General features: G+C 42.8%; 1 protein-coding gene across 3 annotated transcripts in view; it reads left to right on the top strand.

Annotated features, from left to right (window-relative positions):
- Window positions 1–18,602, top strand: part of LOC119660264 (basement membrane-specific heparan sulfate proteoglycan core protein-like) — a 514,615-nt gene that overhangs the window by 272,922 nt on the left and 223,091 nt on the right. The window contains exon 1 of one of the 3 annotated variants that reach the window (XM_038068721.1): window positions 641–1,422. The exons of the other annotated variants lie outside the window; for them this stretch is intronic. Within the exon in view, the coding sequence (XP_037924649.1) occupies window positions 1,371–1,422 (52 nt within the window). The 5' untranslated portion in view covers window positions 641–1,370. Of the gene's footprint in view, window positions 1–640; window positions 1,423–18,602 lie in introns of those variants that run through there. 3 annotated transcript variants of the gene reach the window in all.

Raw genomic sequence — 18,602 nt, 5'->3', positions numbered from 1 at the left:
TTAACACTTGCCCACATCAAATTACTAATTTATCCCTGCTCAGTGCCTCCTACCGCATCGTAACGATTGACAGCATCCCTTAATGACACCACTGAATGATCCTAACGACGCAACCCCTGACACATTTTCCGAAAATATGCTGCGATACGCTTTAAAGTAAAAAGGAATATTGATTTCTTCAAGATGAGTTCCAATCATTCCCGATAAACCAATGAAGGGGACGTAAACACGAACGTGCAATCCTTCGCAACCAAAATCATGAAAAACATCCTGGCCAAGTCCTCGGCACCACACATAACATGGTCAACATGTGCCCTAGTACTATACATCTAACCAAGGGACGATTCCATCAAGGACCATCATCATCACGTTGCATGCATCTGGGAGCCAGTCAACTGATGCGCACCCTCGGATAAAACCTTCCCCAATGCAAAGCTAACAGACTGAGTCCTCCGAAAGCTTCCACATGATTCGGATAAAGTTTTCTCCTGAATTGGGTTCTCCTGAAAATGTCCTGAATGAAGAACATGCCGTGAGTTTTGTAAGGACTTTATGCGCAAACCATTCACCCTCTTCGTAATTGTGCTGAGTCCCGTGTGCAAGTGCGAAATTTCGTTAGTTTCTGGTTTGCTGTCTAGCATCGAAGGCTGTGCAAACACGGTTCATATCGACAGACCCAGGTCCCTGTCAAGTGGTCAGCAAGTTGAGTGAAGCTGGGAAAGTGAAAGCTTCGAATCGCAGCGCCCGACCAGTTAACGGATCCTTTGCCATGCGGCATGGGTTCGAACAAGGATAATTAATTTAGAATTTGATTCACTTGGATGAAGCGTTAACTGCGCGGCATTATCGTGACGGGAATCGTATTCGCACGTGAAATGCGTGAATGAGATTTTCTTTGGTGATAGCATCTTAGTGGCCAGCTCTGTAGTGGGACCTCGAAGGTTTAAGTTTGCGGAAATGGTTTGAAAGGTGAAGTAACCGAAGTCGTTGGGTTTAATGAAGCCAGCGTTTGTTCATGTTCAGGCAATTTCGAAGCGTTCATTGAAAATGTTACCTAATCGCCACTTCTCGGTTTCAACAAACTCCCGGTTGCGGTATTACACATGCAACCCCCTTGCGGTCTGGTGCTGCTGCTAGAGTCCAGTATTGAAGTTGGGAGGTTTGAGTGCGGTACAAGCTCGCCCCAAGTTTGTAAACCCTAAACGAATTCGACCCGTGTCAATCTGATTTCGTGCGCTCGAATGCAACAGTGATCATTTGTTCGGAAGAGTGAAAAGCGGAAGTTTGAAATTGCATGTGGTTACCCAGTGAATCTCGACGCTCTCTTCGCCATCGTCCTACTCGCCCTCGGATCCGATTAATGTAATGAAATGTGGTTGGAATACATACAGCTCCTTGGATTACTTGCAATCACCAGCAGTAGTAAGTGTACCCGTTTGCTTGTCTTTTTATTATTCCTCTTATCCATCTGATTTCGTCCAATTTGTATTCCATTTTGGCAATCTTGCTCTGCTCCTCTGCGTTGTGATTTTTGTATGTTGGCTGTACTTATTCTGCAAGGGATTCACATGAATACAAATGAGTTTGCTGCTACGGCTCCGGGGGGTTTTCGTTTCAACGAATCAAATTTTCAGATTAGCGTTTCCTGAGGTTGATTGCGACACTGATCCGTCGTTACCTTCTAATCGAAATCCTCACTTTCCGTTGGGAGAGGAAATTAATCGGAAAGGTTTCAATAGGTATTGATTTGCTATTTGCTGGAATTCAAGTTACTTGTTTGCATTTTGGAACGGGATTGTCAACAAATGTTCGCCTACAGGCGTTGAGAAGTGAAGATCTTACCAAGGGTGGAAGCTGTTGAGATTAAGCTTCCTTTGCAACGAATAGAAGGGAGGAATTCCTTTGAAATAAGCTTGTCACGGTTTCGCATTCCAATCTAGGTGAATGTTTACTGAGTCCCATTTCCATAATTTTTGAGGTAGTGGCACAGGTACACGTGCATAATAGAGTAGAGCTGCCGCGCTAATCCATTTCATTTACAGGAATGGGGGATAATTCCTGGTTCCTCTGGCACTTTTCAGGAAATCCCACTGTTTGTTGATTATCAAAAGAACGGGATGTACAGTTTGGGCAAAGTTCGCACATTTTTTAATCAGGGATTTTAGGTTGATGAAATGGAGATGGCTTTTCCAAAAATCACTTCAGGGAGGAAATAAATTATGAAAAATTAAAAAGGACTGTAATCCCAAGCCTGAAGCAGGTATTTTTCTCCAAACTTTTGTCTATTGCGACTTTTTAGGATAGAAACTGGATTTAAGATGATTTGGAGAGACTTTTGACCAAGGAATAAACATGGATCTCTGATTGTTTCCTGACACCCAATAGCAACAAATCCTCTTCTCTGATTTCTAAATCTTTAAGATGGCGTTAAGAAGTCCAGGCTTTATGGAACTTCTTCATTTTCGTTTTTCTTGATTGATATACGGTTTGTATGCCTTTTTTGTGTTTTAGTATTATAAATTGAAGAAATCCTGACTTGTCAACCACTTGATGTGGTACGGCATTAACTAGGGTAAAGCTGTTTCCCAAGGTGTTTTTGGACGGATCTCGCTTTTTGGAGAGAGTGATCACTTGTTACCAAAAATAGTGACTTGTGGTTTTCTCCAGAACTAAAGTTGACAACCATTGTTGTAGAAACTAACAACAACTTACCAAATTTTACAACTTATTATAAGATTAAATTTGGAAGTAGTTGACAGTTTCGCCGGAAAGGAGAGACTACTCTTCAGATGCTACTCCACCACTGCCCTGAGGAGCAGCGTGACCGAAAGCGGTTACAGATTATAGTGGCTCCGATTATATTGGTTCATAAACCTAACATAAGTCATGACTTAGAGGATTGTTTGTTGATCAAATACTGAAGAAGGGAACAACTGGTTCTCGAAATACCGATGTATGTCAAAAAGTATACCGAACCGGCCTTCAAATACAAAATCTTCCTTCTCACATCCTGAACATGAATCATAACAAGCGATGATACCTTCAGCTACTGATTTTAGTTTGCCCAAACCTACATAGATATTTTATTTGAGAATGTGATTTGGTCCTGAGTTCCCATCTGTTTGATGGTAATCCACCTAAGGTACATTCCCTCCTAATGCTGTATCATACACTGCCTAAAATGTAACATTATGGCGTATATACATGACGTATTCTTTCGTTTTATGTTACACATTTTCAAAGTGGTTTACTGTCTGTCTCTATGTCCTTCTGTCTCTCTGCCTGCCTGTCTGTCGGTCACACACATTTTTCTACGAAAAATTATATACCGATTGACAGAGGCGAAGGTGGGAACTGTGAACGTCCATGCATGCAGTGAATTATATAGTTTTATATGGAATTTAAGGTGGAGAGGAGAATATACATTTTTTTCACCAAATCTAGTCATGTGGGGTATCAAATGAAATGTCCTGATTAGTACTTTTTATTGCTGGCATCAGTTCTGACATTTAATGTAAATGGTGGAAAGGGGGGCTGGAATGTGGTAATTTCTTTCAGGGACCGATTTTCAGAACCAACCCAATCGAAAAATTTGAAAAAATCACGAAACTGCCACTATGCGGTGCCTAAGCTTCGAAATACCAGGCATACCGATATCTATTCAAATAAAATTAAAAAATAGTATATTACTGCAAGTTTTAGTAATTTGTAATGAACGAATGGGATTCGCAATGGTTAAATAAACATCCTGAGTGGCCGAAGACAACCTAGAGGGAAGAGCTATCCGAAAAACCTAAAAAATTGGCAAAATTGACCGTGATGGTCCGCCCGCAAATACTGAAGCTCCATCGGAGCGCTCGGTCTACACGTGCCTAGGGGATTGGGAATGTGGGGGGTCCTTTGTGTTATTATACAAAATTCGCGTGTCTATACCAGTGCGTGGGCCCGCATGGGATCTTGAAAATAATCGCACAACTATAGGGGTTCACGTAAGCGTAACGAGTTAAACCAACACGCGAGCTAAAAGCTGAAAAATGAAAATAAAAAAGAAACGACGACTCCACCGCGAGCGTGGAGCCGTAAATCTCCGAATCCTAGTGCCGCGATCGAGGAGGGGAGGAGATCCACGACGGATCACAGTCTCGATCCCTATTTCTTCTGCTTCAGATGTTTATTGAGGCATAAAAGGAAAATGTGTCAAATTGCTTTAGATCAATTTGGATGCGTCCGTATGCATGTATACACGCATCAGTGGACGGAAGGCAATGTTTGTTTGTTTAGGATGAGAACAATATTTGTGGCTTTATGTATGCACACATGTATATTCTAGAGTTTAGTAATATATGAGGGAATAGTTTCCATTCTTATATCTTATATTCTTATATGAATGGAAAAACGTGCATACAGTGTAGCTTACGTATGTTGAACACAAAACTTTCATACCCGAAGCGTCGAGCTTCCTAGCTTGTTAAAGAATTTGCAAGTGTTCTTTTAAAGCTATTCAATTTTCATCAAACAAAATGTCTTTGGCCGGTCATTTAAAATACATAGTTGCAATAAACTTTGTAGTGGGCGCGGCTTCGTGACGGGAGCGGGATTTTATTCGCCTTTTCCATGATTAGTTTGATGAAATAATGCATTCCATAGTGTGCAATTACCTTAAATTTTGCCGCATATTGCAGATTATTGAATGCATTCAGGAGTATGAATGATCATGAGAAATTCGTTATTAGGGGAATGATCATGAGAAATTCAAAGCCAAGTTTAGCGGGACCGGCTGATCGAGAGACGGCTGATGGACAAAGGAGATCATGGTTAAGATTTCGGACGTGCTGGTAGTGAGTGGATAGTTCTGATCTTTGTCCTGACAAACTTAGGAGAAGTATTTTGACCGCGGTGGATCGAAATCGCGAGATTTTATTGTGAGGTTGTCATTTCGGGCGCGTTTTCTCTTTTGTTACTAATTTGTAAATATCTCGATTTTTTTAAATAACTTCACGAAAAAGTGAAAGATTGGTGGAGTTCGTTGAACATTTCCCGGACGGATCGATGCCGTTAAATTGCTGTAAATGCAGATTTTATTTCGGGTCTCTAAGGGGCAGTTAGGTCATCATCCTTTGTAAAGTTGATCCTCTCAAATTTATTGGGATGTCACAGTAAAAAGGAGAACGTGAGTTCTTCGTAACGGATTCACATCGAACGGGAGAATTGCTTTTGGTTTTCCGCGGTTGTCCTTTTTCAATCGAGGAAATTTTATTTAAAGAGATTATAGCTCGGAGTACTTTTCCATAGTTAATCCTTTCGTGCAGTTTTCTCTGATTTGGGTGGATTTTATGGCCTGGAAACTTACAAAGTTAGCAATTCAGTGTGGTGAAAAAACAAAATTGTTTTCTTTGTCGAGCGGAAAATTTGATTAGGATAAACGAATTACAATGTTGAAAATGTGTGACATTGAGGGTGTACACTTGGGGAACTTACCCATAGTTTAGGAAGAATTGCGTTCAGCATAAAGGAGACGCTATGCTTGCTTCCACTCCAAGAGTTTTTGTTGATTTTCTTTTCGATTTTTGTGAATTGAGGTACGAGCCAAAGAAATACTGTTCACGAAGGAGTGTTAGCTGAACTATATCATTGACCAGTTGTGGTTAATGTATTTAATATTTAAGTGATTCCGTGTTCACTGAATAATTCGGGAATCTTATCGCTCGGTCCCTTTAATCAAGCTGCCCGCAAGTATCGCGTGCTTGAACAGAAGTTCAGGAAAAATTAAGGAATTTTCTTTCCTCTAGTGTTCAGTGAACGTCAGTTCTCGTCGTTCATCAGGATAGCCGTCGAATTTCCCAGCAGTGCTTATTATTCTTCACCGAAGAATCTGAATATCTGCGCCAATATTGAATCAGTGTTGGACTCGCCCATCCTTCCAATTTCTGTCCGGTACACCAATTGGAGCAAACGAGAGGTTTCTAAATATTATAAATTTTCACTTTAAACGATTCCCATTTTTATCTGTATAAATAAACATACATACCAAAACGCAGAGCTCTGGGTAGCACTGTAAGTTTTTTTTAATTCTCTTTTATTTTATTTCCGAGTTATCATAATCTCGGCAGATGCCGGATTTTACCTAATACTAGCACTAATTGCCAAGCATTTAGGTTCGGACGATCCTACTTACTTAAAAACTAAAGGGGCGCTGGTGGTAGGTCAATGGGGAAATCCGTCGAGTACTCCCCGAAACATCGAGCACGTATGCAGAATGGTGTACTTCTTCATGGTTTGAACCAGACTGTGCGAAAGTCCCAGGACATCAAGGGAAGCCGTGGGGGATTTAGGTACAATACCTGTAGCTGACAATATTATGGGAATTACAACCACCCGCTCGAGACGCCATAGCTCACCTTCTTCTCCACGTATTTCCGTTCAATGTTGCTATTACGGGGGATAGCAACATCAATAATATACGCGGAGCGACCCGTCTTGTCAACTAACAGTACGTCAGTCTTGTTGTGTAGAGTGTGGCGATCAGTCAGAACTTGCCGGTCCCAATACATTCTGTAAGCAGAACTATCAAGTACTGGTTGCGGCTCATATCGGTAAACTGGGCATGTTCCCGTGATCAGCCCATGCTTGTATGCAAGTTTTTGATGGATAACCTTGCATACAGCATTATGCCTGGTGATGTATTGCACCGGTGCCATAACAGTACAGCCAGAAATGAGATGGTCCAACGTCTCTAACGCCGAACCAGACATTCTCCACTGGTCGTTCTCCACCCGTTCTTTCATGATGAGCTTTTTATAAGCTCGGGTGGCGACCACGCCGTCCTGAATGGCACACATGAACCCCTCCCTCTCAGCAAAGAGCTCCCCAGCACACAGCCATCTGTTCGACAAATGCAAATCGACAAATGGCTGCCAAAGACAATTCACGTGTTTACCGTGCATTGCCTTCGACTTCCATTCATCGATCCGCTCTTGGTCCGACTCTACCCCACTCAGAGGATTGAAAGATCGATCCTTCAAGTTAAGTGGAGTCAGTCCACAGTCTGCCTTACAGACAGCCGCATGCAAGGGACTCGCCTGCTCTTTGCTGTAAAAATAAGCGCGCAGCGAATCGACTTGGCGATGATGTTGTGCCGCCACGTCAACCACGCCTCTACCTCCGATGTCACGAGGCAGGTTCATCCGCTCCACGGCAGACTTTGGGTGATGCATTCGGAATTTGGACATAGTTGTCCGTATCCGCCGCTGAACGTTTTCCAGATCGGTCTTCGTCCACGGCAATATTCCGAATGCATAAGCCAGTGAAGGGATGGCGAATACATTCAACGCGCTTATTTTATTCTTCTCCGAGAGATGCGATTTCAGCACCAGCTTTACACGTCGCAGGAATGCGGATAGCAGAGAATCCTTCAGATCGTTAACTCGAGCATGGGTTCCTTGCAGAATTCCTAGGTACTTGTAGAAGTGTGTCTCGGTCATAGCTTCGACGTGGAGGTCACCAATGCTATGTCGCTCGCTATGCTCGTGATGACGTTTGCGGATGGCTTGGATTCGACATTTGTCTAATCCAAACTCCATCCGAATATCACGGCTGAACATATCTATTATTCGCAACAAACTTTTAAGATGGTTGTCAGTACAAGCATACAGCTTGCTGTCATCTAAGTACATCAAGTGTGTCAGTTCGCACTTAGCACGTAGGCCATATTTTATTACTTGTCCTACAACTACCGAGTCGATAATGAGTTGCTCTTTGCAACCCCTTGACCCGACTCGGCAGCCGTTCTGCTCCTCGGACAGAATGTTGTTGGTCTCGAGGTGCGCATTGATCCTTCCACTAATAATGGACGTGATGAATTTGTAGAGGGTTGGTAAGCAAGTGATCGTTCTTGTGTCTGCGGGGTCCTGCACCGTGTCCTTCTTAGGGATAAGGTAGATAATCCCCGCTGTGAAGAAGAGTGGAAATTCCGCCGACCGACTCATGACCTCATTTATACTGCATGCCAACCGACTGTGTACGCTGGTAAATTTCTCATATCAAAAATTCTGCACCCGATCTAGACCTGGGCCCCTCCGGTTCTTCTAGCTGTTTATGGCTCGACGAACTTCCTCTTCGGTAACATCCGCAAAATTCATGCCAGGCGTATTGGCATGGCGGGTGCCTTCGGCGGTGATCCACTCAGCATGCTCAGCATGCTGGGCAGGTAACCCCCAAACTCCACCCCAATACTCTTTCGCTTCCGTGACCGAGAACTGTATTGTCTGGACGCTCTATTGGGATTCGTTGAGAGATCTGAAAAAGCTCCGCTGGTTCCTCGTGTATGTTGCATTCTGGACACGTCTGGAATGACTTTCGCCATACCGTCGTAACCGACTGCATATGAAAGAAAGTTTCTGTTTTAGTCTGTCCAGAATTTCAACTACGGGTGTTTCACTGGGGATGGCATAGTTCCGGTAAACCCTCTGCACTTTATTTCTCACCCGTCGGTTGGCATTGCCAGTGCTGATCTGAATCAGTCTAGCAATGTCCTGCCTTAGTGAGTTCCGCGGACGTTCCAGACGAATTTTCCATGGTCTTTGGTGACTCAAACCACTGATAGCCGCAACTGCACCACAATACACAAGTGATTGTAGTTGCAGCAGCGACATACCAGCACACAGTCGAGATGCAATCTCATCATTGATTTGAGATAGAATTCCCGGAGTTGCTGGAGATACATAGAGCCTGGGGATACCTGGTCTATGCAAAGGATCCATATCCGAGAATTCTATACACGCTCTTTGGAATTCGTCCCGAACCTCAGCGGAAACCTAAGCTGGACGGTGGACAAGAGTGCTTCGGCGAGTACTGAACCTGTTGCTTGCAGTACGACGTAGTGTTGTTGATGCCGCCGCCTCTGCCCCCATCGACTCTCGGTCACCAGTTTCCACGATGACCTCAACTCGAACACGCTCCCTGATGGTGGCCGGGATTGTGTCGCTACGAGTAATAATGACCGCTGGTCTGCGGCTCGCTGCACAGTCACGTGCGCACATTGCGGGAAACGCTCGACAAATCTCTGGTGCAACAAAGGGCGGTAAGATGTTGTACTCGTCCCCGCCGTTATTTGTAGTAGGACCGGATGATGAAGAGGTTCATTTCTTCAGTCCATTTCATCCGCTGCCTACGCGAACCTGCTGAAGTGGTCGCCATAGATTGTGGCGAAAGAGCTGCAGTAAGCGGAGCTGTGCTCCTGGTCGTCGTGGCGCCTAGACGTCGAACCGCCCCGCGACAAGCGGTTTCGACGACGTGCTGTCTAGTACGGGAGTCCGACCCAGTCACTAATTCAGACGACTCCCGCCGGTTATCCGTACCGGACTTCAAATTTATCCTTCTTCTCATTGGATGGATTTGCATTTTATAACTAACTGCCAGGTGTTGGGATAGCTTTCTCAGTCAGTAATCTGCAAGACTGCAAAGTTCCTGCACTTTCCTCACCTACTCCCTGAGACGTACAGCCATTCAGGCTGAAGCTTCCATCCCTCCTCCTTTCACAACCGGGCTTGGAACCGGCTTTGGACGTTTTATTTTTAAGATTATCATTTTTAGTTTTCTTATTTTCATTCTTGTATCCTCTCAATTATATTATTTAATTTTATTATTTATTATCTATATTTTTTATCGGATTCCCCCCCACTTGGCTGCTTATTTTGGTTTCTCTTCTTACTTCTCTGAATTTATATATATGTTTAATCTGCATTATCGATGGTTGTAATGGCACTAGCAGTTTGAATTTTTTTCATTTTTCCTTTTCCTTCTTTTCTTCTTCCTTCTTTTCTCCTCTCCTTGACCCTGCAAACTCGTATACACTAGCGCCATCCTCCAAAATAATGAAGGAGAATGTCATGGATGGGAGGGAACCTCAGGGGCCGCGCATCATTGAAAATCTGAGGCGGAGGAAACAATGATTGAGGTTGTAATCCACCGTGGATTTTCCCCACTTGATCGCGACAGTTTTTTATTTTCCAGCTTTAGCTCGTATTCTGGTTTATCTCGTTAGGATGGTTGTTTGACCACCCCAATCAAAGATAGTTACATCGCAACTCATCAAACGCAACTCATCAGCCTATATACAATTACTAGACATAACTTGATTATGATTTATGTTAATGACAAAAATCACATGGTAAATTGAGGCCTAAGCCGCCCGATACAAATTTTAATTTTGTATAAGGATTTGAGTCCTTTGACCAATTGGAAAGGAGCTTCTCTTTCCCTGTTTTGGTCCCGAAATTCCTTCAAATCCGTAAACAAAGTTTAGTATGTAGTTTCCTTCTTTAACTCACTGAATTGTCTTAGATGATTTAAATCTATTTGCACAATCTTTTCGCATGACTTTATTTTATTGTCAACATATTACAAAAACCAATCAATTAATGTAAGCTTGCAAACAGCACATTCTAAAGGACTGTCTAGCAGTGAGTGGGTCTCGAATTACCTTCACGTTTCTCAGCCATATTCGTTATCTATGCATCCTTCAGAAGAGACATATAGGCAATGGCATCTACTCATATCCACCTACCACAACATAGCTATTCTCATATCCATAGAATTGTATCCAGAATCTGAATATTAGCTTCTTCTTGCTATATGTATTGAACCATAAAAATGCCCGAAGTCAACCTGGAGGTTTTATTCTCTTCTACTTTCAAAAAAGAGTGCTTTATCTTCAAATACAATAAACTAGCATTTTGGTACGCTTTATGGTACTACATCAAGTAGAATGTCCTGCAGCTAACCATACTTTAATCACATTTCTTAAACTGCTTAGAATATCCAATCAAATCAATCTGAATCTCAACTGAAAGTGGTTCAAACAAGCACAAAACTTTTCCTACTCCACTGCAAATTTGAAAATGTTCCCAATAGCCGCAAGCCATCAACTCCTCCAATCAGAAGGATGTTCTCGGACAACTCATAAATCTACTGAGAAAATGTGGGTTATTGATCAAGATTTCTGTGGTATCTATGAGTCTAGGCAAATTTACTGCAGTAGGTTGATGTCCATTTGATTTTGATTGTGGAGTAGATTTTACTTAAATGGAGGGTTGAAAATTGGGATCAATAAATTCACCGATTTGATACCCACTAGTTTCGTAATGCGGATAAATTCCAAGAAGTTTTAAGGGTGAAATGATTGTATATTTATATTGCATTCATGAAGATTTTTATATAAAATATACGCCTATGGAATGCCAATTTTTTTCAATAAAACTGCGGTGGTTTTCAATTGGATTCCTTGAACCTTCCACGACCTGTAGCCTTGTTTCTAGTTAGGGTAATTATTGGTGGCCTTTTATATTCCACCAATTTCTGGAAAAACACTAAAACACCTATTCATGCCTAATATTGTTTGGACTTTAGGATGGATTTTATTGTTGGGACTTTTAAAATCAGGTCCTTAATAAACATATATGTAGAATACTTTCCCATTTTTTTTGATAAGGATATCCTCAGCAACAATTTTTCGTTTTCGTGATAGGCAAACGCCCTTCTTGTTATTCCAGGATTTCAGTTCTTTGCACATAGATATAAAGTGTCTTTTTTCGGAGTACTGTATATTGATATCTACTCAGAACGTTTGTTGCTTAGGGCATGCATGGCTCCGTCAATGCACAAGCAAATGTCATTAGGAGTCAAATTATTTGAATAAAGACATTATGGTTCATAAACACCTCTACCCTCTCCTCTTAAGGGAGCATGAACGAAGTCACCGATGGCGAAAAAAAATGTAATCTTGGCGGAGTATGCTTTGGACTTCAAATTCTGCAGCATTTTATTTTGGTGTCAATGACATGTCAATGGGGCTTTAATTTGGATTGGCCAAGGCAGGGTTAGCTCTAACACTAGCACTTGCGAACCTGTGACAGCAGCTTACGCCACTTTTAAATTTCCTTTTGTTTTGCTGAATAGAATTAGCATTAATTTTTCAGTTTTATTCGCCGTCTACGCTCCACGTACCCTTGCCTTCATTTTGAAGTCTAGAGTTATCCGCCTTTTCCTCATAAACTAAGTGTTCATTTACCTCTTTTGCATCCTACCTTGGAGAGTAGTCCCTTCCTTTTCCATTGTTAGAAAACAGAATAAACGTCTCATTTGTATGTTCGTCTTGAGAAGACGATTGCCTTGGAGATTTTAGATAGAAGGTGGATCATAATCGCGGATAAGGATAAGCTAATTCCAAATTCCATAATCTCATAGAATTCACAAATTACTACCCTGCTTTTGATGTACCCTGTCTATAGAGTCAGAATCAAGAGACCATTTTTTGTAGCACCTTGTAAGAGGGGCAACTTGGTCACGTTTCAGTGTATGATTAAAAATCTTCACAAAGAAGTGCATGATAAAAGATGTGGACGAATTTCAATGAGCTGAGCGATAAAAAGCAAGGGAAAAGCCATTTGTCTCGAATGATCCTATTTATTTAAATGATTTAGGGGCTTTGGTGGCTATTCAGAATATCCGCCGAGAATTCTTCAAAATATTGACCGAGTTTGTTGAATGCTGCTTTTATGTATATCTTGTTGGGACCAGAGTGAAAATTATGCGGAAAAACTGCGCCTAGGCTGAAAATCGAGTAGGCTCCCTTATTAGCCCGTTTTTCAAATTTAAATTTCACGCCTCCGTGAAAACTCCGCCTGCGAGGAATCTTCTCCTTCCCCTTCCGTCAAACTTGTTAAGCCTGGATCTAACGTTTCCAACGGCAAACTACTTTTACTGCGCATACAAAACCCTCAGTCTCAGTAAAGAGATCCCTAGAACCGGAAACATTGTTTCCCCAAAATAAAGAGGACTAACAGGAACAATTCACACATCTATTATGCATTGCATTCAACTCCCAATCAACGACTGTATCTGACTTCACCCCATTCAGAAAATTCAAAACTGGATCGTTCAAGTTAAGTGGAACCAGTCCGTAATCTGCCTTAGAAAAAGCAGCATTTAAAGACGCGGCTGATCCTTTTTGTAAAAATAAGGACATAGTGAGTTGATTAGCCGACAATATACCACTATGCGAACCACACCGCTACCTTCGATGTCACGGGGTAGGTTCATCCGTTCTGCAGTATATTTTGTGTGCCGTATTTTTCATCATTTACCAATAAAGGACTAGGAAACATTATATATTAAATTACAGATAGAATTTCAACAGCGACTTCAGGTGTCACAGGAATTCGTTCTTACAGAAATTCGTCGGATTCATGGCTTGAATGTTGGGGTCATCAATGCTATTTCTGGTATGTGATTCATGGTAAACTTTGCATCATCATTGATGAGAAGCCTTCGATTAACTTCCGTTACAGATCCATCGTCCTTACATTCATCGATTCGCCTTACAATTTCTGTCGTCAGCCTTGTCATTCAAACGTCCAGAGATAAAGGCACTTTTGATGGTTTGTTTTCGCTCCAACAAGGTTTTCTCACTGCTAAACGTCAGTCAGATCGCGGAGATATTGGGGAAACTGTGTATTTGTAAAGAGGGAGGGGGATAATCTACAGAGTATCACCATCTCACTTTACTTCAGCCTAAAATTGCCAGGCGATACTACTCGAACTCTGGCTAAAAGCTAAAGAAAATTATCTTCCCGGGACTTCCGGATACCCTTGCTGGGGAGCATTGGTGCATTTAACAATTGAATCAGAAACCGTGCTAGTGCTGCCGACATTCCAGTAGCAAGAAATTATCCATGTTTGCAATTTGCTAGCCCATAAATTTATATGCTTTCAAAACCAAGGAATACTTTGGGTATCTTCTGTCTGACTTTTTTCCGACGTTCCAGCGTGACATACTAATACCACTCCTCGACCACCTCAACTTCTATACTCCTCCAATCGCAACCAACCTAAGTATTGTGCCGCGAGGTGAATAAGGTTCTAGCCTCTTCCATGCCCATCAGTCGTATTCACGACCGCGTCTTTTTCATTTCTTCTGCTTCTCTCAACCTGCACTAACTCCACCCCACCTTGTGGTTAACTGCATTCCAGTTCTCCTGACACGCAAGCATTGCCCCCCAATTAGATTTTCCGGCGCTACTGTCATTCTCAATATTCTTTTGAACTCTTCTTCTTCTTCTCTAGGACAATGGAAGAACACTGTGCCACCCGGATACCGTCGCAACTGGGACAGCCCAGTTTAAACCTATGCAGACTTTTACCCTATCTGCCATGTCTCACAAGAGACTGCGTGAGATCATCACCAATCTAGGGATTCATCAATCCTTTTCCGCCCTTCCTGCTTTTGATGTTTTTCCGATCTGTCAAAATGACAATCGGTATCTTTTCAGCTACCGCATAGACCGCTTTACCTAATACCGTTCTAAGAAAGCACACTGATAAGACGATGCACCCCAACGGCATTCGATCTTTGAACATTGGATGTGGTATGCAATGCGGTTTCCCAAACTGAACTTCCGTAACGCTGTACACAGCTCATCACTCTTGCTATAGGCAGCCCACGTATATACCGCGTGCCCCCAATATTAGGTATTATCCTTGCCAGTGCCATGCTGACATTGAACGTCTTAATGCAAGCATGCAGTAAATGCAGTTTAAACTTCTACCTAGCATCTACCATCACTCCAATTTTTTTCATTGTTACTTGTTTTTTTCCACCGCAAGTGCAAAAGCTACTGATCCACCGAACATGCTTCCAACAACTCCATAAATATGTGCGGCTTCGAGTGAACAGTCAGACGAAGATATACTATCAAGACCCGTCGCTTTGTTATCTCCCAGTATACTGCAAATCTCTAGTGCTTTTTTCGTCGTCGCTAGGAATATTACAACCACACGTAAGGGTCTCAGGAAACTTTTATTGCTCATGCTTTCCTGAAGAAACAAACCTCGAAAGATTTATAGGAAGAGGTTGGGACATATAATTTGCGGAGCTGCCTGTCCTTTGAATTTCCTCATTACAACCCTGTTGTAGGCGTTTCCCCATGGGTTTATATCCTCTGTGTCTCTGCGAGAAGACCATAATATGGAAAGCCCTCTCCGGGGATATTTCTGGTATAGTGTCCTGGCCCAAATCTATCATCAAAGGCGTAATGTTCAATGAGCTTCCAGGACATATCGCAAACTAGTGAAGGACTAACAAAATTTAGGTTCATAATCGAACCGAACTCCCCTTTCCAGTATGTATTATCCTCTTCAGTGAACTTCCTATTATGTGGCCCATTAAAGTCATCCGCAATGACTTTTGATCGCCGTCCTTCTGCCTCGGAAGCGACACCAGCAAGATTTTCGACTTGAAGTTCTCGGATTTGCTCTCGTCCGACATTTTAGCTCCAGAATACGATCAACCTTCTACTTCTTCCAGATCCTGCTGACTGTTTCCCTCAATTCTTTATGATCACGGTCAGCTTTCACCTTTCTTAGTTGGCCTGCGCAGGGCATACTACCATTGTTAGAAATAATGATCGTCTCTGGGTGGATGAGAGCGATTGGCTCATCTATGGAGGTATTAGCCCCTTTCACAAAGTGAGCGTTACGGCTTTTTTGGGGATCTGTTGGTTTTTGGGTATTGTACCTCATTTTCCGAGTATACGGTTGGGTGCTACCTAACTTGATTGTGTAATTTTCTAGCTTTCCTTCGGCTTTTTTGTATATAATCGCGATTTATTGTACAGACCCCTGATATCTCTAACTGTATTCATGGTTGTTTGGCACACATGATGCTTCCTTTGATTAGCTTAAAAAGTTGATCCCAAATAAAATGAAGGATCCCTCTTTTAGGTCGGAATTCTGTTAACGTGTCTTTTTCAGCGCTGTAGTGACGTCCATTCCATTTCATGACTGTTTAGTGGATTGGTTTGGCGTTTGGACTGGCCTGTACCATATATTCGAGGAAATCTCATAATCGTTGAGCTTCTTCTGGATGGATTCGGATCTGGACCCTGAGAAACCTGCTTGCCCATTCCGAAAATCTGCACCGCAAGCTTGGATCTTTTTAAAATTGTTTCAATGTCTGTCTGCCCGTTTGTCTGTCTTTTTTTTGCCTGCGAAATCTATCATGGATACGCATCTAGAATCTAGACCGGAGAAAATCTATCATGGATACGCATTTGGAATCTACGACACGCATGCCGGACTCTGCCCGACAAAACCTCCCATTTTTTCTCCACATTCTCCTCACGGAATCACTGTTCCGGTATTGCTTCGGGCTGTTCAGTTTTTAGGGGTTCACTCTAAACGAGCTGCTACCACTTTGCGTGGCGTTAATTGCAGCACCTTCCCTTCTATGTCTCTGCTGCGCTTCTGCTGCTTTTAACTGCTGATGGATTACTCGCTCGAGGACGTTGCCTATTGTATTCAGAAGATAGATAGATCTGTAGGATGTTGGTTCACCTATCAGCTTACCCGTTTTCGGGATCAATACAAGCTTTTGTATTTTCCACTCAACAGGGAAGGACCATTCTTGGCATGGGTATTGTAAATACCCATGCGAACATGCTTGGTGACATTCGCATTATCAGTTTCAGCGCCTTCTTGGTGATTCGATCAATGCCGGGGGCTGCGGCATCCCGGACCCTTTTCACTGCGTTGAAGACTACGTTTATGGTTACTGTAGGTATGTCTTCTGGAAGGGGGGGGGGTGTATTGGCCAGATTGTTTCGTGATGTTGGGTGAACAATGTCGACATTATCTCCCACAATAATCTAGGACACATAATAGGCGGAGACCTTTTGCCTTTTATCGTTGACATAACCGACTGTTACGCTCCTCCCCATGGATCTGAGTCTGCCTCATCACAGAGTCGCTTGAAGCAATAATTTTTACTTTCCGTGCTGGACCACTGCAATATTTTGGGTACCTGTTCATATTCGAGATAACTTTGTTCATACTCTTCGGCGTTGACTCCGCCTTCTGGCCTTCAAGGATTCCATACGACACTTCGCTATTTCAGCGTTTTGCCTACGAGGGTGCTTCCGAGAGTGTGCACGTCTTGGCATGGAAGCCTGACATGCTCGGTATATCTGTTGCGATACTTTTTCTATGGCCGTTCCTGTAAACTTGGTGTTCCTCATCAAGTGCTCTTGATGACGAACCTGGTTCCGGTTTCTTCAGGTGAAGATTTATTGTTATTAGTCGCTATGCGTGTATTCTTTGCTAACATGCTAATGTAGATGCTTGACCAGGGAATCACTTACGAATGTAAGATCTACAACGCAGCCTAACTATCCACACCTAAATTTTTAGGAAGAAGAAAACCTCGAGTGGGATTCTTCCCCTTTCATTTGTTTTCTGGTTTCCCCACTCCATTGCCCAAGCGTTGAAGGCGCCGGCAATAATTTTGGGGTTGCGATATTTGGCGTCTCTTGCCAGTCTATCTAGCATGCTGCAATGCTCTGCTATTGTCATATTTGGGGTGGCATAACAGTTGTAAATGTAGAGGTCATCAATCTTAACCCTTACAAAATCGTGTTCACGGTGCTCCATCACTAACTGTAAGGCTCGATTACCGCAAGCCCACACTGCAGCCTTTCCATTTATGTCTGTTTCTCAAACGCCGTGATGGAGGCTTTTGTATTGTTTGCAGACAATAGGCACATCGATTTCCTCTTCTTATCTGTCCTAGCAGGTCCTGGGCAGCTTGGTAGTGATTTAGATTTAACTGGATGGCTCTCATTTACGTAGGGTACTAACAGCGATCCTGCAGGCTGGACACCTGAAGCTACCCGTTATGTGGTTGCAATCGCGATCTTTGGTTTCGATGCATAGAACACGGTGAGGGTTTCTACTGCAGTCCTTTGCCAAATGATTTTCCTCCCCACGTCTTTGCCACAGTTTAGATCTGTCAGTGTTGCTAGTGCAATCCTTCACCATATGCCCGAATCCGAGGCATTTACAACACTTTTTTAGTGGAATTTGCTCACATAGCCTGGACACAACCCAACCGATGCGAATTTTACCCGCAGATAGTGCTTTTGTAGCTGAGGTGATAGACATAGTTAGGGTCGCTATCTGCGTTCCACTGTACGCTTTCCTTAAGCTCTTGTCCGTTTCCTGCACGTCCTCCAGTTTCAATTTGTGGAGCGCTACACAAATTTCTTCTTTGGTTTTGACCTCGTCAAGAGCTTTACACTCTACTGTAACCATTGGCCGACTTACGCGGACGTTTGCCCGCCGAGTGAAGCCTCCATATCCTTTTGTAGGTCAACATGATCCTTCTTTTCCTTCGATAGTTTGAACAGCAATCCTCCTTTTTTAATTTGCCTAATTCATGTTACATTGTCGCTAAGCTCCTTCAGCGTAGAATCAACGTTCAACCTTCGTAAAATATCCGCATAGGACATACCCACTTTTGCTGTTATTACCAGCGCTTTGGCTTCGTTTTGTAATCATTCTCCCTGCTTCACCCCGCTTCTTCCTTGATTTAACCAAAGTCCAATTTGGGCTTGGATCTCTTTGGCTGTTGGCTCCTTTTAACTCCAGCATTGTCTGATATTTTGGCGGGGGATCCTTTGTTTTTTTCTTTTGTACCTGTTGGGGTATGGCTGAATCGTCAACCGGTTCCCTGACACACTTTTGTGTTTCGTGTCTGGGGGGCTGTGAAACAA

Source organism: Hermetia illucens, chromosome 6, assembly GCF_905115235.1.
Source record: "Hermetia illucens chromosome 6, iHerIll2.2.curated.20191125, whole genome shotgun sequence".
Classification (NCBI taxonomy): domain Eukaryota; kingdom Metazoa; phylum Arthropoda; class Insecta; order Diptera; family Stratiomyidae; genus Hermetia; species Hermetia illucens.
Note: the sequence above shows the minus strand (reverse complement) of the source record. Positions and strands in the feature narration are given on the sequence as shown.